Consider the following 20,785-nt stretch of genomic DNA (forward strand, 5'->3'; position numbering starts at 1 on the left):
GTGAATTAGCAACTAATTGGATCAAATTTCAATAAGTGATTTCAACATGTGTTAACATTATGCTCAGCAACTACTAAAGAAAAAAAATTTTTACTGTAGAGTTAAATTGAAATGGAATTCTAAGAAATATCTGTTTAACGTAAAGAAGGCATGAGAAGAGGAAAAAATGGACCACATAATGGATGGACACAGAGGAAACAGCAAAATGGAAGACCAAATTCAGGCATACAAATAATTTTACTAAATGAGTCAGAAATTCTACTTCTATGTATTTATTCAAGAGAAAGCATAGCCACAAAAATATTGTACAAGGATATTCATAGCAGCTGTACTCATAATTGCCAATAACTGAAACAATCCAGATGTTTGTCGAGAGAATGCACAAATTAAATATTTCATACAGTGGACTACTACTCAGCAGAAAAAAAGAACAAACTGCTGGTAAATACAATAATATAAATAAAACTTTAAATCATTAGTTTAGGTAAAAGAAGCAAGGTATGAAAGAGTACATATAGTATGATTTAATTTATGTGAAGTTCAGGATAGATGAAACTAATCTACAGTAAGAAAAATCACAGTGGTCTCCATGGCAGGGTAAGGTCAGGGTTAATTGGAATGGAATCAATCGATTGATTAACTGAAAATTTTCCGAAGGCATGGAAATAGTCTGTATGTTGGTTTGGCTGGTGATTCCTTTGGTATATAAGATCTGTGCATTTCAAGGATGCAAATTTTACCTTGGTGGGAAAAAAAAGTAAGGAAACAGAAATGTTGATGTGCTTCTCATGAACTAGTTTTTTCTTAACTCTCATGAGTAAATTTTTCCAAGCTTCTTCAAATTCTCAACAAAAGAGAGCAAAAAGATTTATCCTTAACAAAGAAGCTTCTCTAATTAATAAGCATAAAATTTAACGCCTCTGATTACTTGATTCGTGGTTTACTTTAAATCATTCTTAGAATCCTTCCATGTAGTTGCTAATAGTGATAAAATTATCTTGCAATTATTGGACCGTTACTGTACACCAGGCATTCATCTAAGGGTTTTGCATGTTGATCTCATTTAATGCTTAGAGTACCCCATGAAGAAAGTCATACTATAATCCTATTTTACGCATGAAATATCAGAAGGACAGGGATTTAAGTAATCTCTCTGGGGTCCCTAATCTGTAAGGGATATAGCCTGGCGGCAGCACTAAACACTCTACTGTCGGAGCATGCGCTCTGCTCACCACAGCCATCCTGCAACCTGGGAGGGCTTCTCCAGCTGTGGCACTGAATGTGGGGGAAGACTCCCCTTCACCCTGTACCTATCAGGGTGAAAAGACAGAGGTGTGTCCAAACCCCTGAGCCAACCTGAGTCTTAGCACCTGCATGCCTCTCAGTCACAGCTGTACTCCCAGGCCAGTATGAAGCCTTCTTGAAATTATTCATGGAAATGGGATCCTTTCTCTCGCTGAAGCTTGAATGCGTGTTGAATGAAAGCATGGACACTGTGTGGCCACTTGCTTGCCACTCTCCCTCTACTAAAGCCATGCAGGATCTCAGCAAACGCAGACAGCACCAGGTGCCAGTTCATGGGCAGAATGAGCCCTGTGGGTCTTCTGAGCCCATCCCTCAACAGGTTAAGAGCCCAGATGACTGTAAAATTCACAGTACTGCTTTGTACCCACGTGTGGGGCCAGTTCACAAAGCTGATTTGATGGAAAGGTGAGGCTGAGAATAGTGCTCACCTCCAGGCCTAACCATATTCTATCCCACATTCAACGTGTGGAGCTCTGTATTCCAGGAAAGTTGATATTTCAGGACCTAAGGGGAAGACAGTCATGATAAACACATTTTTTTAGCATCCTTCTTCCCAAGCAGGCCAGATGAACCTGCCCCCATTAAAGGCATTATCTGAGCCATGTTTTGACAGTTCTGATGTGAAACAGTCAACTATACTTAGCCTTCAAAACTGGTCCTCAGTGGTTCCAGTTTTTTCTTTCTACCCTTGATATATGTTTATAGTTTTATTTATATCATATTTTATTATGATATATGTTTATAGTTTTATAGCCTGTCTTATTAGTTCTGGTAACACAAATTAAAATGCAGTTCGAAGCTCTACCCAAGTTTATTTTTTTCCAGTTTCCGATTCTATCTTTTTGAGATACATAGCACATTCATTTAGTCCTGCCCATTTACCCTCCTGGGAGATTCTATACATCAACCACAACAAATAGCAGAAAGTTGTGTGGTTGTTAACATCAAGGGCTAAGGTTCAATCCTGAGGTACCCACAAGGGCCAAATTCACATCTCCAGCAACTAAATTAATCCATGCTTTCATAGGAAGCACATAGGTTCTCATTAATTGTAAATATAAACTCAGGTGCCAAAGAACTTGAGACTGGCTTAATATTTAGCAGTTTTCAAAAGAAGCTCTCCATAAGGTTAATTTTGTTTAGACAGCCTACCAAACCACAGCAGCTGGGCTTTTGTTTTTCAGATACTGTCTGCAGATTCTATGTAACATGGCCATGTCCCAGTTACTGCTGGAGTCTGGGGAGAGGCAGGTAAACTCTCAAGGAGCTTGGTGGTTTGTTTTCCTTCAAACGGGTAGACAGTGAAAGTACATGGAGATTGATCTTGGTCTTTCCACTGGAAAAGCTATTCACTGAGACATCCTTTCTTTATCCAGCATGCACTTAAGCTTCCCATTTCCATGAATAATTTCAAGAAAGCCTCATATTGACTTGGTAAGACAGCCATGATTAAAAGAAATGGCAATAGCAAGGGTTCACATTAGGTAAGTGGTTTGGACACACATCTATCTCTCCACACTGACGTGAGCAAGGTGAAAATGTTCCTTCTCTATGTTCAGAAAACATGATGGATTTGATAGGAAAGCAAACATTTATTGCATGTGTATATTCATTCATATGTTTGTATATCAATGAACTATTTTAATATAAGTGACTTCATTCAAATAGACAGGATTAAATGGCATGAAGAGTCACTCTCTTCTGTACCCCCAGATCTTGAAAGTATACTATCAACCTCTTCTTTGGTATTCCATTGTAATTGTTAATATATTTTTCATATATATTTAATATATGTTTACTATTTAGATGGGAAACTTAAGTACTAAGATTTCTGTGGGTTATTTTATAGAAATAGAGACACATTTTTAGCAAACAATTTTTAAATATACTTTTAAATAAAGAAGCAGGACAACTTGATATAGAAAGCTGATGTTAGGGAAACTTTAAAAGTTAGATCTTATAAAGATCTTGGTTGCTGAAAATATTAAAGACATGGGTCAATCATTACAAAACATAGCACATACAAATAAGAAATGAAAGCCAGAATTGGTCATTACAAGGATTTGCTTTTGGTGTCACGGTAGCTATAAATATGGCAAATACCCTCTTTTTGATGCTCACACACATACATGCACAAAAGCACTAATCACATAACAAGGCTAGTAGCAGACTGGGTGGTGACTACTCTCCAAATTCCCTCATTTTGATGGAATCAAGCATTTCTTTTAATATGATTTCACGGAAATTTTATTTAGCCTTATTTTCCTGAGATAAAAGGTAGCGGATTATTGTTTAAAAAGGATTGTCATACCGTAAGCTCTTTTAAGCCAGAACATTTTATATGTTTCCCTGAATGAAATTTCACAGCTGCTCTGTAGCAGCGCAGGCTGCAGACGAGAAGCTGGGCCAGCTGCCCCTGCCAGAATATTGTTCTCACCACACATAACGCACTTAGCTGTGTTTTGTGCACCATTTTAATATCTTTTCACAGTACTTATTCAAATCCCTCCTAGGGAGATGTCATCATGTGAATTATGAATGAATGTAGGGTCACAGTGATTCGTACTGTGGATTAAGTATGGCTCATATAATAGTTTCAAGGAACCCTAATACCCAAATAATATTGACAGGTTGGTAAGCATCCAAAAGAAAAAATAGGAACACCATGATTAAGAAAATGAAAGAACAAAGAGAATTATGAGAAACAAGAAGGTATGTAAAATACCCAGAGAAACTACATGAAGTCAAGGTCATATCGTGTCTGTAGAAAATTAAAAGTGTCATGAAGGAAATTATGTGAGCTACAAAATGAGGTCAGTTGCAAGGGAAACTTCCAAAGGAAAAGTCAATTTAGTGAAATTTTTTCTTTTACTTGATATTCTGCTGTTACATTTGGTAGCTCATAAATGGGTTCAATAATATTCCACAGGGAGACTCATGTGTTTTCAATCCAAAAATGCAACACTAACATTTTAAGCATTTTGTAGTTCAGCTTCATTCTGAAGTGTTAAAAAAGAACACTTGACATCACCTGTATAAGATTTATGGATTTTTTAATAAATTCATGCAAGACTTTGCCCAAAGCCTCTTGGTCCCCCAAAAGACGTTATATGTTGTGGAATTTATGGGGTTTTTTTAAGCCAAGAGAATAGTTAGATTTAGAACTAACTCTTTAAAGTGAATAAAATTTCAGACAAGGAGTGTTTCTATTTTAGTTTTACTTTATTGCTGGACTTTAGTTACTGACAAGATTTAAAAGTGGGTATGATCATTTCAGCAGTGTATTAAAACCTTTAATGTAGTCAAGAATTGTACTTCTAAATTTCATTATCAATACTACATACATATAAATACTGAAAAAAAATAACAGACATAGAAAGACCAAGGAGACATAGAGGTCTAAAATTAAATGCTACACCTTGAAGAAACAAAAGGTCAATATTTTTTTCCTTCTTTCCTCCTATCATCTTTCTTCTACTTTTTTTCATCTTATCTTTTATCAGTAATTTATGAACTTTTCTTGGAGTGCAGAAAATTAAACACATTTACATGAGGTCCTGGATATTTTCAGTATGTGCTTAATGCCTTTTAAAAATCTGTCATCTTTGCTATCATGGTAGCTATAAAACTTACCCAAAGATAGTATAATGCTTCGATTGATTTGACAGTTCTCAAAGTCCTCTCTGTGTCTAAATATTGATCTGTGTTTTATAAAGTTCTAAAAGTTAGAAACTCATAAGAACTGATAGGTCACTCTGTGGATCAGATGGGAGTGTATTATCTTTGATACTATTGATTTTCTGTGCTTCATTTATGTTTTAAAGTATATCTCCAAGAGAGCAGAAAAAAAGGCTTTGATTTGGTAGGCTTTTCAAATATATTTATATATTTCCTCTTTTATTTTTTGGCTCTGAGGCTCCCTTTGGGGGGTCTTATTGTCTCTTATCATTAACTCATCATATTTAAATATACAGTGTAAAGGTAAACAAGCTAAAGACTTGAATTGTCCTCTGTGTGATACTGTGTGTGTGTGTGAGGGTAATTCTTTGGCTTTTGTTCACTTTGGGACATAAATGAAAGAGCATAAGATATTTCCAAGAATAGAAAAAGAACTTGGTTTTCAGGCTAGATTCCTCCTGACCTCTTTGAATATTCCCCCAACTCATATAGACTCTGACGAACTTTAGAAGTTTGTACCTGATACAGGTTCAGAGTCTTCTTTGACCAACTTCTTTCTGCCAATTTCCAAGAACAATCAGTTGAACCTCAGGAATGAATATTGTCAGAGTAACATCTTTGTTCATTGTCTTTTCTGAGGAATGAAATCAATTTATTTGAGCAGTCTGCCCCCGAGGTGAATGAACTAAATTTCAATTATGGAAATTACTAGCACTTGCTTAAACATTTTAAATTTCAACTTGTGTTTGAGTTGATCATGATTTTTACCACAGAGGGTTCTCTGTGTTATTTGTAGTTCCCCATAAGTGTGTAATGGAGAAGGCAACGGCACCCCACTCCAGCACTCCTGCCTGGAGAATCCCATGAACGGAGGAGCCTGGTGGGCTGCAGTCCATGGGTCGCTAAGAGTCGGACACGACTGAGCAACTTCACTTTCACTTTTCACTTTCATGCCTTGGAGAGGGAAATGGCAACCCACTCCAGTGTTCTTGCCTGGAGAATCCCAGGGACGGGGGAGCCTGGTGGGCTGCCGTCTGTGGGGTCGCACAGAGTTGGACACGACTGAAGCGACTCAGCAGCAGCAGCAGCAGCAGCATAAGTATGTAAACCCTATTCCATTTAATTGAAAAGTGGTATCAAACTGAAAACCAAATAGTGAAATAATTTGAAATCAAAGCACATCAATGATATATTCACTTTATCTCCAGATTTAACGTTCCTTAATGTGCCATCATAATACCTGTTAGTAAAGAAAGCAGCTAGAATAGAAATGCAGAAAGCTTGGCTAAATAGTGAGAGCAGAAAAGCAAGTTCTCCAGAAATATGAGTACAATTTTTGCCACTTCATTTTGATTTTTTGTGAAGTATTTAGAAATAGCATAGGCCTGGGACACCAAGATAGCTCTGTAATATTTTGAAATTTGCTACATTTCTCCCTAAATGATTTGTTCTAATTATGACACATCTTAAAGTCATGTGCATATTCATGGGTTCCTACTGGTTAGTAATATTTTGAAAATCCATGAAGATTGTTTATTTTGTTAAAATTATCATCATCCAAAAATGTTATAAAATGCTTATTGGTTTGTAACAAACTACATTCTGTACAGGTTTCATTAGATATGAAATGGTGTCTTAACATCCAAACCAGCACAGTAAAGAAGAATTTGTAAAGGAGGATATTATAAGTAGCCATTATTAGAAATATAGATTAATAATCATTGTGAGTGTAAGCATTTATGCCTAAATAAAAGGAGTGAGTGGATTTCAAGGAATAAATGCAGTTATGACTATGATTATGATTTTTTATTCTAAAGATTGGCAGCATATGGCCTGCAAGTCATAGTTTTATTGACAAGAACTGCTGAGGTCTTGAGTGAAACATGTCCCTAGCTCTCCTCTTCCTTCCTTAGACAACTGCCCCTTGCGTGCTGCCTTCTCAACAGACTCTGGGTCTCTGGCCCACTTGAGAAATCACAGTCCAAGGTCAAGTCGCAGGTGTCTTTTCCTTCCCTTCCCCATCTTCACACACACACACACACACACACACACACACACACAATGAGACCAGACTTCATGATGCTTCTGAAAGATTACTAATCCCAGAAAAAAGATCCAGGTGCTGTTTGGATAGATGGATGCATGAATGAAAAGAGCAATAGATGGAAAATGTGTGCATGCATGCATGGATGCATGAATGGAAGAAGAGATAAATGGATGGAAAGATGCATGAATAGAAGGAGGGATAGATGGATGGGTGGAAGGATAGATGGATAAATGGATGGATGGATGGATGGAGGGGTAGTTGGATGGAATTATACATGAGATTTGAATAAACATTCAAGGCTTCCTTTTGTGACTCTAGCAGATATTTTTGCCACATATTCTCCAAAGCAACATTTTAAATTAATCCTATTTTTCCATGAAAGGGATCTGTTACCCTCTTAAAAATAAGAAAAAAAATCAAGTGTACACAATGCAAGAATACAAGCATACTTAAGAATGAAACCAGACTCTTAAAAGTAACAAATGTTAAGGGCAAAAACATAGTTTATGCAGTGTCCTGAATCTGACAGTGTAATTTGCCTCAATCTGCCTCATATAAAATATAATAATGTAATAACTACATCAGTTAAGTACTTATTATATGCCAGGTGCGTTCTCATGTACTTAATATGTATGAGATGTTTGATTTTCACAGCAACCCTATGACGTCATTACTGTTATTGACCACATGGAGAGAGGGCCTAACCAAAGACTAGACGGGCTGCATCAGGAGCGGGGTGTAGCTGCCTGCCCCATGGCTGAGCAGCCAAGGATGGGTAGTTACTACTGTCCTAAGCGCTGAAATTGCCTTGAATTAACCACGACATGCAGTGTGAGCCTTCTTCCTGGAAGTTACAAGCCTTCAATAGAGTCCAGAGTTGTCATATTCTGGCAGTGGAATTGTTGTCAATATGAGAAGACATTCCTGATACTTCCTCTACCATCTTCCAGAATCCTATGAAAATGAACTTTTTCATAATGAATTACCCTAAATTTTACACTCCGTGACTGATGAACTTCTGTTTTGTAAGGGAAAGCTTTAGGAATTTAGGCTTTATCAGATGTGGAGTGCTATGCTGTGCTTAATCGCTTCATAGTGTCCGACTGCGACCCTGTGCACTGTAGCCCCCCAGGCTCCTCTGTCCATGGGGATTCTCCAGGCAAGAGTACTGGGGTGGGTTGCCATGCCCTCCTGGGGATCTTCCCAACCCCGGGATCGAACCCAGGTCTCCCGCATGGCAGGCAGTTTCTTTACCACCTGAGGCACCAGGGAAGCCCATTAGACGTGGAGAAGGATTGCTGAACTATGGGTCTCACGCAAAGAATAAACAAATAATAGCAACAAAACTTGAAAACATGGACGGGAAGAATTGGGAGTTCATATTTCTCTTCTCCATTTGTAATTTCGTTTTCTTGTATTTACCACACATTCTGATAGGTAGTCACATCTGGTTTTTTCTACTAACAAAAATTATGATAAAAGAAATAAATCAGTGCTTATTAAGTGAGGTTTAATAGACCAAAAAATGTTTAAAACATAGGTGCAAAACTTGGAAATAACAAAGATGTAAATTGCTAATGAAAGGATTTGGAATCACTGTTCTAGAACTTCTATGAGTCTTAAAGAATTTTCTAATGATTCAAAAATACCCATCATATTATGTAATAAGGTACAATTTCCTGCTGCACATAATTTAAGAATATCTCCTCTAAATGCCTGAGGAGACATCAAATATTATAGAATCTTAGAACAAGAGAAGACTTTAGAGATTGGTTTTATTTGGTTGGTTGGCTTGGCTAGGCTAATTATTGCTTTCAAAATTTAATTTCTCCTTTTTCCTTTCTCTCTGAAATGGATATTACAATGGAGAGTATCTTAGTAAAGTTACAGAAAATGATATTAGTCTGTGGCATAGTAGAATATTCTCATATGCTGTGTTCCCTTTAGATAGTGATAAACTATTTGCGGGTCATTTAGCATCCATCTGTTACACTTTTATAGAGCATTTCAGTTTAAAACAGATTTTGAAAATTATCCTTTGAACTCATGCACAGACTTTCTCAAAATGCCTGTGTAGCCCACCAAAAGATGTTTGGTACTCTTCAGTTCAAATTTTCCAAAAGAAAATGAGAGAGGAGATTTCAAAAAGTAATCAATTTTTCCATAGGTAACAGTGCCAGTGGTTTAATGAGAAAGATCAAAGTTAAATTTATTATACAGTTAATTAGAGTTTTAGATTTTCCCCAGTACTTTTAGAATAAAGGCTATTAATTTTGCCTTATTTAACAGAATAGAGACTATTGAACCATAAATTAAAACATAGTTATAAATGTGCTTTTAATCATTAAGAGTATGGGTTTTTTCATTTGCCAAGGAAAGAGCATCTAACTTCTAAAATTGGTGTTGCGGAAAAGAAAAGTCGTTCAGAAAGTTTAAAAAAATTTTTCACTGGTACTTTATTAAGAATATGAATATCCCCCTCAATGAAAATGCAGATCTGTGAGTGCACCCATGAATGTCTGACAGCTGTCCTGTTCTTCCAGCCTCTACAGATGACAGTGCAGCCGAGAAGAAAGGAGGAGCCCTTCATGCTGGTCTCATCGTCGGGATTCTCATCCTAGTCCTCATTATAGCCGCAGCCATCCTTGTGACAGTCTATATGTATCACCACCCGACATCAGCAGCCAGTATCTTCTTTATTGAGGTAAGTGTCAAATAGAGTACATGAAAACCTTGCCAACTGATGAACTGTAGCCATTTGCTAACACCACCTGCATTTAATATTTAGCACATTTCTGCACTTTGCACTTGGGAGCTGGCTGCTTTCACACACACACGCACGCATGCACACGTGTATTGACAGATGGCTTTCATGTGCTGAATTCAGTTACCTTATCTCAGGAGCTTTTAAAGATATAAGCCATCTTGCCTTTTTCATACATAAAAGAAAATAGAAACCATATTTTTTGTCTCATTATAGCAAGTACGTGAACCAGCTGTTCTTCTGATCCTGAAAGGAATGCACCATGTGCCACAGGCTGAAGGACTTAGCTTAAATCAACTAATCAATAAATACTAATTGAGTATTGGCTGGATTCATAATACAGTATGGTGGGCCTGCTCTTAAAATGCTCACAAACCATTTAGGAAAAATATAGATTTCCCTCCAAAATAACAGTACAACAATAAGGTAATTGTATGTGCCATTGGCATTTTGTGTGAGTGCATGTGTTTTTACACATGTATCAATACATATAAATGCACATGCATGTACATACACTCAAACACAATGAGAGCACCAAGTCAAATGAGTGTTGTGTTTGCATGTACAGCATGCCAGTGCCCAGACAGTAGTTAGGAGGAGCAGCAGCCCTGGACGGAGGCCAGAGCCGAGCCCTGGTGTCCAGAAGACCTGAGACTGGGAGGCCTGGGGGCCACAGGATAAGGTCCTTGTGACCAAGTCACCTTCTGTCTCTCAGACAACTGAGCTTCCTGGTCCCCTGTGTGCATGGCTTTCATCCCCACATCATGGAGCCACACCTCTTCAACACAACTTAAATACTAGAGCAGTGAAGGAAACCTCCCTCAGAGCTTCCAACTTGAAAAGTTTAGATCTTCTCCAGTTCACCAGGTGATATACAGACAGTTACTTAGAATTTTATTCACATGTTAAGTGAGAAATTGTGATGACCTTTATTGTTTTTTTTTATTTATTTTTTTTATTAGTTGGAGGCTAATTACTTTACATCATTACAGTAGTTTTTGTCATACATTGAGATGAATTAGCCATGGATTTACATGTACTCCCCATCCCAGTCCCCCCTCCCACCTCCCTCTCCACCCGATCCCTCTGGGTCTTCCCAGTGCACCAGGCCTGAGCACTTGTCTCATGTACCCAACCTGAGCTGGTGATCCGTTTCACCCTAGATAATATACATGTTTCAATGCTGTTCTCCTGAAACATCCCACCCTCGCCTTCTCCCAGAGTCCACAAGTCTGTTCCATACATCTGAGTCTCTTTTTCTGTTCTGCATATAGGGTTATCGTTACCATCTTTCTAAAGTCCATATATATGTGTTAGTATACTGTAATGGTCTTTATCTTTCTGGCTTACTTCGCTCTGTATAATGGGCTCCAGTTTCATCCATCTCATTAGAACTGATTCAAATGAATTCTTTTTAATGGCTGAGTAATATTCCATGGTGTATATGTACCACAGCTTCCTCATCCATTCGTCTGCTGATGGGCATCTGGGTTGCTTCCATGTCCTGGCTATTATAAACAGTGCTGCGATGAACATTGGGGTGCATGTGTCTCTTTCAGATCTGGTTTCTTTGGTGTGTATGCCCAGAAGTGGGATTGCTGGGTCATATGGCAGTTCTATTTCCAGCTTTTTAAGAAATCTCCACACTGTTTTCCATAGTGGCTGTACTAATTTGCATTCCCACCAACAGTGTAAGAGGGTTCCCTTTTCTCCACACCCTCTCCAGCATTTATTGTTTGTAGACTTTTGGATAGCAGCCATCCTGACTGGCGTATAATGGTACCTCATTGTGGTTTTGATTTGCATTTCTCTGATAATGAGTGATGTTGAGCATCTTTTCATGTGTTTGTTAGCCATCTGTATGTCTTCCTTGGAGAAATGTCTGTTGAGTTCTTTGGCCCATTTTTTGACTGGGTCATTTATTTTTCTGGAGTTGAGCTGGAGGAGTTGCTTGTATATTTTTGAGATTAATCCTTTGTCTGTTGCTTCGTTTGCTATTATTTTCTCCCAATCTGAGGGCTGTCTTTTCACCTTGCTTATAGTTTCCTTTGTTGTGCAAAAGCTTTTAAGTTTCATTAGGTCCCATTTGTTTATTTTTGCTTTTATTTCTGAGATTCTGGGATGTGGGTCATAGAGGATCCTGCTGTGATTTATGTCGGAGAGTGTTTTGCCTATGTTCTCCTCTAGGAGTTTGATAGTTTCTGGTCTTACATTTAGATCTTTAATCCATTTTGAGTTTATTTTTGTGTATGGTGTTAGAAAGTGTTCTAGTTTCATTCTTTTACAGGTGGTTGACCAGTTTTCCCAGCACCACTTGTTAAAGAGGTTATCTTTTTTCCATTGTATATCCTTGCCTCCTTTGTCGAAGATAAGGTGACCATAGGTTCGTGGACTTATCTCTGGGCTTTCTATTCTGTTCCATTGATCTATATTTCTGTCTTTGTGCCAGTACCATACTGTCTTGATGACTGTGGCTTTGTAGTAGAGTCTGAAGTCAGGCAGATTGATTCCACCAGTTCCATTCTTCTTTCTCAGGATTACTTTGGCTATTCGAGGTTTTTTGTATTTCCATACAAATTGTGAAATTATTTGTTCTAGTTCTGTGAAAAATACTGTTGGTAGTTTGATAGGGATTGCATTGAATCTATAGATTACTTTGGGTAGTATAGCCATTTTGACAATATTGATTCTTCCAATCCATGAACACGGTATATTTCTCCATCTGCTTGTGTCCTCTTTGATTTCTTTCATCAGTGTTTTATAGTTTTCTATGTATAGGTCTTTTGTTTCTTTAGGTAGATATACTCCTAAGTATTTTATTCTTTTTGTTGCAATGGTGAATGGTATTGTTTCCTTAATTTCTCTTTCTGTTTTCTCATTGTTAGTGTATAGGAATGCAAGAGATTTCTGTGTGTTAATTTTATATCCTGCAACTTGACTGTATTCGTTGATTAGCTCTAGTAATTTTCTGGTAGAGTCTTTAGGGTTTTCTATGTAGAGGATCATGTCATCTGCAAACAGCGAGAGTTTCACTTCTTCTTTTCCTATCTGGATTCCTTTTACTTCTTTTTCTGCTCTGATTGCTGTGGCCAAAACTTCCAAAACTATGTTGAATAGTAGTGGTGAGAGTGGGCACCCTTGTCTTGTTCCTGATTTCAGGGGAAATGCTTTCAATTTTTCACCATTGAGGGTGATGCTTGCTGTGGGTTTGTCATATATAGCTTTTATTATGTTGAGGTATGTTCCTTCTATTCCTGCTTTCTGGAGAGTTTTAATCATAAATGGATGTTGAATTTTGTCAAAGGCTTTTTCTGCATCTATTGAGAGAATCATATGGTTTTTATCTTTCAATTTGTTAATGTGGTGTATTACATTGATTGATTTGCGGATATTAAAGAATCCTTGCATTCCTGGGATAAAGCCCACTTGGTCATGATGAATGATTTTTTTAATATGTTGTTGGATTCTGTTTGCTAGAATTTTGTTAAGGATTTTTGCATCTATGTTCATCAGTGATATTGGCCTGTAGTTTTCTTTTTTTGTGGCATCTTTGTCTGGTTTTGGAATTAGGGTGATGGTGGCCTCATAGAATGAGTTTGGAAGTCTACCTTCTTCTGCAATTTTCTGGAAGAGTTTGAGTAAGATAGGTGTTAGCTCTTCTCTAAATTTTTGGTAGAATTCAGCTGTGAAACCATCTGGTCCTGGGCTTTTGTTTGCTGGAAGATTTCTGATTACAGTTTCGATTTCCTTGCTTGTGATCGTTTTGTTAAGATCTTCTATTTCTTCCTGGTTCAGTTTTGGAAAGTTATACTTCTCTAAGAACTTGTCCATTTCTTCCAAGTTGTCCATTTTATTGGCATAGAGCTGCTGGTAGTAGTCTCTTATGATCCTTTGTATTTCAGTGTTGTCTGTTGTGATCTCTCCATTTTCATTTCTAATTTTGTTAATTTGGTTCTTCTCCCTTTGTTTCTTAATGAGTCTTGCTAATGGTTTGTCAATTTTGTTAATTTTTTCAAAAAACCAGCTTTTAGCTTTGTTAATTTTTGCTATGGTCTCTTTAGTTTCTTTTGCATTTATTTCTGCCCTAATTTTTAAGATTTCTTTCCTTCTACTAACCCTGGGGTTCTTCATTTCTTCTTCCACTAGTTGCTTTAGGTGTAGAGTTAGGTTATTTATTTGACTTTTTTCTTGTTTCTTGAGGTAGGCCTGTAATGCTATGAATCTTCCCCTTAGCACTGCTTTTACAGTGTCCCATAGGTTTTGGGTTGTTGTGTTATCATTTTCATTCATTTCGATGCATATTTTGATTTCTTTTTTGATTTCTTCTATGATTTGTTGGTTATTCAGAAGCGTGTTGTTTAGCCTCCATATGTTTGAATTTTTCATAATTTTTTTCCTGTAATTGAGATCTAATCTTACTGCACTGTGGTCAGAAAAGATGACTGGAATGATTTCAATCTTTTTGAATTTACCAAGACTAGATTTATGGCCCAGGATGTGATCTATTCTGGAGAAGGTTCCGTGTGCACTTGAGAAAAAGGTGAAGTTGATTGTTTTGGGGTGAAACGTCCTATAGATGTCAATTAGGTCTAGCTGGTCCATTGTGTCCGTTAAAGTTTGTGTTTCCTTGTTCATTTTCTGTTTAGTTGATCTATCCATAGTTGTGAGTGGGGTATTAAAGTCTCCTACTATTATTGTGTTACTATTAATTTCCTCTTTCATACTCGTTAGCATTTGCCTTACATATTGCGGTGCTCCTATGTTTTGTGATGACCTTTAAACTACAAATTTACCTTTGGCCTCTGTAACAGTGGGAAGTGAATGAAAATCAATTAAATAATTGTTCAGAAGTCCTCTATGGCTCTCAGCTGTCTGTGGAGTGAAGTGCAGTCTTCTTCAGTCAGCAGTTGCAGTCAGCAACAGCAGACCTTGGCTGTTTCTATCTTGTCTGTCATTTCAATTTTTATCCCATAGTGCCTCAACTTGGAATTCGTGTTAGTCGCTCAGTCATGTCTGATTCTTTGCCACCTATGGACTGTAACCCACCAGGCTTCTCTGTCCATGGAACTCTCCAGGCAAGAATACTGGAGTGGGCTGCCATTCCGTTCTCTAGGGCATCTTCCAGACCCAGGAATTGAACCCGGGGCTCCTGCATTGCAGGCAGTTTCTTTACCATCTGAGGCACCTTCAACATGGAGTTCAGTACCATCCAATTCACTCCATGTTCTTCTCCACACGCGCCCCACATTCTCTGTGCCACCAAGACATTGCTCATTCTGTTCCTTCCAGCTGGAAAGTCCCCTCTTCCACCTCAGTCTTTGAATTCTTGATCCCGGTAGCCTTCGACACCATGTACCCTCTAAGCTTTCCTTATCATCGCTCTGCTAGGACAGCCACATGTATTCTCTCTTTCCTCTGATATTCTATCCATAATAATACATCTATATATTTCTCTGGCATTTACCTTTCTGTTTTGCGTTAAAGTTAAATATATAGGTGATTTATTCCACCCTGAAGACTTATAACTTCCTCTAGATTTCAATTAAATAACTGAAATCTCTTTCAAATAAGGGTATTCTATAAGTACTTTCTAGAAAAAAGATAAATATCCTAGGACATTTCAAACTTCCACTAAATTTTCACACACAATGTCTTCCAAAATTGGCATTTTCATTTAAAGTGATAATTTAGTGACTTACTGAAGTGGAAAAGTCATTGCCTTCTCCAGGGGATCTTCCTGACCCAGGGATCAAACCCAGATCTCCTTTATTGCAAGCAGATTCTTAACCATCTGAGCCACCAGGAAAACCCAAAGTCATAATAATTGTGTAATGATGAGGCATTGTGGTTAGTTGGAAAACTCATACTAAGTCTTGTTAATGTGCTTCCATCTTAGTTCTGATGGAAGAAAGGTCATTTCCCAAGGTCATGATGCTTTAGTCCAAAGGCTGACAGGTGACAAGCTGTAAATCTTCAGTGACTAACCAGACACCAGGCTGCTGCCGTAACTCTCACATGTTTAAGCCTCTTAACATACTGTGTCCTACCCCCTCATAACACACAGGAAGAGATTGAGGTCCAGAGTGGTGGATCGCCTTCCCCGAGATCAGAGAGCCACAGTTCTAGGAAGAATCCTCATCTTTCCATACCTAATCCTCAGCTTCCCAGCTTCTCTTCTCTTTGCCTTTTTTCTTGCCGTTGAGTCAATTGCCAATAATTCTGCCTCCATCATTGGCTCTTTGACACCCTGCCGTCCGCATGCAGCTCACAGCGGCTGGTCAGCAGATGATTTTTGAAGATAATCATCATAACTGTACTATTATTAAAGCTGATCCATGTCTGCAAAATCAAAACACAAATGCATGATGACTGCATAGTTTTACTGACATGCCAGACCTATGAATTCAAAGATTTGAATTACTAACTAAATTAGAGCTATTGGTACATGAAGAGAATATGTTTATCAATATTGTCTCAGTTGCTTTTCATCTTCTATATTATACTACTGTCTGCTTCTTAGGTAAATTTGATGTGCTTTTTTCCCATTAAGAAAGTTGTACCTCTTCATTGTCAAAAAAAAAAATGTGGAAACATAAAAACAAAAAGTAAAGTCACTTAGAGTCCTAACGTACAGAACTAATCACTATAACTGTGTGTTTTTCTGTAATTTTTACATGCATAACTTGATGTCTGCCCATTTAGTATAATTGTGATTTCACTGAAATGCAAATTTATACTTTTTATTTTTGAAACATCATTCTGATGGCTGTATGCTATTGCATTCAACGTTCATTCAACAGCTTTATGTTGATTGTCCCGTATGCTGTGAAGAGGTGTTCATAAACACCAAGGGCCTAACATTGTTTACAATGCCTTGAAGTAAAAAGAACCTTATTTCACCCAATGTGACTGTACATTAGTTTTCTATTGCTGCTGTAACAAATTACCATGAACCTGGTAGCTTAAAACAATACACACTCTCTTACAGTTCTGAAGGTCAGAAATCCCAACTCAGTCTCATTGGGCTAAAGTCAAGGTGTTGGTAGAACTGACTCCTTCTAGAGGCTTCAGGAAGAATCATTTCCTTACCATTTTCAATTGCTAGAGGCTGCATGCATTTCTTGGCTCCTGGCCCCTTCTTCCTATCATCCCATCTCTGCGTCTGTCATCACAACGTCTACTACTAACTCCAACCCCTACCACCTTCTCGTAAGGCCCCTTGTGATCCCAGATAACCTCCCCAGGTCACGGGCCTTAGTTTAATCATGTCTACAAAGTCTGTTCCGCCTATCTGGTGGTTGACCGGTTTTTGCAGTTAGGACTGGGAGGCCATTATTCTGCCTACCACAGACTGAAGCAAGTTGAGCTGCATCATACACTCTCCATTAAACTGTGCCATGCCCTTGACTTTAAGACACATCCCAATGTCCATGATGTTAAAATGTGACCCAGTATGTTTCTTGTGTGTTTCACCACGAAATTCAGACTGCATTAAACATTTACAGAAATTAGTTTCCATGCTAAAAAATAAGTGTATGCTGTGATGAATTTTTTTTATTTTATTTATTTTTATTTATTTATTTATTTTTAACACCAGAAACAGTTTATATTAGGATATAAACTATAAACTATATTAGGATATAGCCAATTAACAATATTGTGATAGTTTGAGATGAACTACATGCACAAGTATCCATTCTCCGTCAAACTCCCTTCCCATCCAGGCTGGCACATAACACTGAGCAGAGTTCCATGTGCTATACAATAGCTTTCTGCTGGTTATCCATTTTAAATATAGCAGTGTGTACATAACCTTCCCAAAGTCCTTAACTATCCCTTTTCCCCACTGGCAGACATCGGTGTGTTTTCTAAGTCTGTGAGTCTCTTTCTGTTTTTTAAGGAAGTTCATGTGTATCATTTCTTTGTAGATTCCACATATAAAGGATGTCATATGATATTTCTGCTTCCCTGTCTGACTTACTTCACCCCGTATGACAATTTAATAAGTTGGCCCTTAAGTGGATAGGCCACAGTTTATGCAGCCATATTGTATTCTGGTGCATTTGGAGTTCTTACCATTGTTTGCTCTTATAATTGGCCCCATGAACATGATAATGAACATGAACATGATCATGGTAACAGTGAACATTTATTAAATTCACTGGTGAAAGTGATTTGTATTTATTACCTCATTTAGTGCCTCACAGAGAACTGTGAGGCACTAAAATGATCTCCATGTCATAGATGAGGAAGATAAGGCACAGAATTTAAGCAGTTTGCTCAGTATCATGTATTCAGTCAGTGGTGGAGTCAGAGTTTCAGCCCAGGCTCTCCAGAATCCTGCCCTTAACCTCTCGGCTGTGCTGCCTCTCTCTGTAAAGGGTCTTGCTTCACACGCTGTGTGTAGCCGTGTAGGAAGATGCGTGCACGTGTGCTAAGTTGCTTAGTCATGTCTGACTCTTTGCAACCCTATGGACTGTAGCCCACCAGGCTTCTCTGTCCATGGGATTCTCCAAGTTAGATTCTGAAATGGGTTGACATGCCATCCTCCAGGGGATCTTCCCAATTCAGGGTTCAAACCCATGTCTCTTATGTCTCCTGCCTTGACAGGCAGGCTCTTGACCATTAGCACCAGCTGAGAAGCCCAGGAAGATGTGTATCTAAAGACATACATTATGTTCCTAGAACAGTTTCTCCAAAGTATGATCTCATGAAAGAAAGAAACATCTTAAAGACACTTAACAAATATTGCCAAAATCATTGCCCAAAGACGTACACCACTTTATGTAGCTGTCCTTGCTATTCTTTTTTTAGTGAAGATAATAATGACAGTAGCTGTTATATTTGTATTATGTTCTTGCAGAAAAGATACACCAATTATTATACATAAATTTTGTGGATGCAAACACTCTTCCTCATATGTTACCTGGACTTTAGCTTTTAAACTTTTTCTTATAGAAAGAGAATGGGATAAAATAAGGATTAAATTCTAGAAATTCATTGTTATATGGCATGCTCAGTGATTATGACTCAAGTGATTAAAATCAAGAGAAAAGTAGTTGAGAATCAGGAAGTCTTGATGATAAACCAAATCATGACTTCATATATTGTGTAACTAAATAATAACTGAGCTGTTTACACCTCATGTCTTAGACGATTGGGGCTAAGAGTTCCATTCTCCTGAGACAGTCACTCTTTACTCATTTGGCAGAATAGTCTATTTTTCATAAACTTATCTTTTATATTTCTCTGTGCATCCTCTTCAGGTCTTAAACTCAGCATTTTCTTTTGATTTTTTACTAAATGGCTTTCATTTGTGTTGGCCTATCTGGCTTCTCTCAGTAATTTTCAAAAAGATACTTGAGTTTGACTAAAACCTATCTCATTATACAATAACATGCTTAAAAATCTTTTTTTGAAATCAGGTTCATTATATTGAAATAAAATAGCAGAGAACAAATATTCAAATAAGCACATGTTCCTTAATTTTTAATAGATTTTCATGAAGCTACTATTTCTTTGGAAGAATTAAAATGCCTTGGGTTCTATATGAAATTTAATATTTGCTGAACATTTCTAGGCATAGATTCTGTGATTTATAATACAGAATGAATATCAGTTATAGACATAAATGTTCGCCCACTGTTAAATACTATCAGATATCACTGTTGAAAATGCCCCTCTCTTCCTAAATGTTTTAACCTGCTCCAGTATTCTTGCCTGGAAAATTCCATGGACAGAGGCGCATGGCAGGCTGCAGTCCGTGGGGTCGCAAAGAATCAGACACTGCTGAGCATGCACATACACACTGTTCCTAAAAGCTCAGCGGCAAGTGTCCTTTCTCCTCTGCACCATTTTTGGAGGCAACTCCAGTGTGGAGACAGAAACACAGCATGCTGAAACAGTTCACTTGGGTCATGGGACATCCAGTTTCAGAGCCAAGACTTGAACTCGGGACCCATCTGGTCTGTGGGCTGTGTGCTATAGCACCCACATAGCCACAGGCTCCTGAGCAGTTTGTCATTCAAGGAATTCCTCACCCCCAGAAATATTTGTAAATAACAAGGACCCATGGAGTGTGAGAGGAAAGAAAGACGGGCAGCTGTGGCCCTCAACTTTTCCTGGCAATCAGGAGTGCTGCCAGGAAAGAAACCAGAGGAAAGGAGCTAGGCAAGGATTCAAGAGGCTGCTGCTGGGGAGAAGAAAAGTGTTTACTAAAAGTTTGGCATCTTGCTTTACAGCTGCCTAATGAATAGCACTTGGAAGACAGGAAGACATGATTCATTGACTAACCTGTGTAGTAAATAGAGAATTCATTTCATAGACCCATGGATCTTTTTTTATCTTGAAGTCACATTTTTTTTTCATAACTGAGTGTTGCCTTTAAGGCGTTCTTTAGCTTTATTCCAGTCTTAAAGGAAACTCCAGGAAAAAGTGGGTTCTTGAAAGAAAATATTTATTTTTATTTCTTAGAGGAGGCAAAAGGGAGCATTCACTTCTGATGAATTACTGTGAAGAAGGAAAGATGAGGCAAAGTCCAGCTGAAATGGTTTGACAGTCTCCTTAAAGAAGTTATTTTATTAGATGGCAACTTTCCAGAAATATAGTCATATGAAAAAAGGTGAAAATTGTTTGCATTTTTTAAAAAAGACACTTTTTGTGTATCTGTCTAAAATGCTGAAATTTTATTCATGTCCATCACTGAATGTTTCTGAGACATCAGTTTAAGTTTATGGTGATTCTTTTATTTATGCAGTCACCAAAATAAGATCTCTTTGTAAGCATAATCTTTCATTTACTCTTCTGGATAACATGTGTGTGTGAGTGTTTGTGTGTGTGTGTGTGTGTGTGTGTGTGTATGCTAAGTTGCTTCAGTCATGTCAAACTCTCTGTGACCCTATGGACTGTAGCTCACCAGGATCCTCTGTCCATGGGATTCTACGGGCAAGACTATAGTGTTTTTAAATTAATAAAATATTTTCTTTGCTTCA

General features: G+C 37.8%; 1 protein-coding gene across 3 annotated transcripts in view; it reads left to right on the forward strand.

Annotated features, from left to right (window-relative positions):
• PLXDC2 (plexin domain containing 2) overlaps positions 1–20,785 on the forward strand; it is a 423,511-nt gene that overhangs the window by 369,461 nt on the left and 33,265 nt on the right. For all 3 annotated transcript variants that reach the window (XM_020911626.2, XM_020911627.2, XM_070472041.1), the window contains exon 13: positions 9,574–9,734. In XM_020911626.2, the coding sequence (XP_020767285.2) occupies positions 9,574–9,734 (161 nt within the window). The remainder of the gene's footprint in view (positions 1–9,573; positions 9,735–20,785) is intronic.

This window comes from Odocoileus virginianus, chromosome 9 (genome assembly GCF_023699985.2).
Source record: "Odocoileus virginianus isolate 20LAN1187 ecotype Illinois chromosome 9, Ovbor_1.2, whole genome shotgun sequence".
Taxonomy (NCBI): domain Eukaryota; kingdom Metazoa; phylum Chordata; class Mammalia; order Artiodactyla; family Cervidae; genus Odocoileus; species Odocoileus virginianus.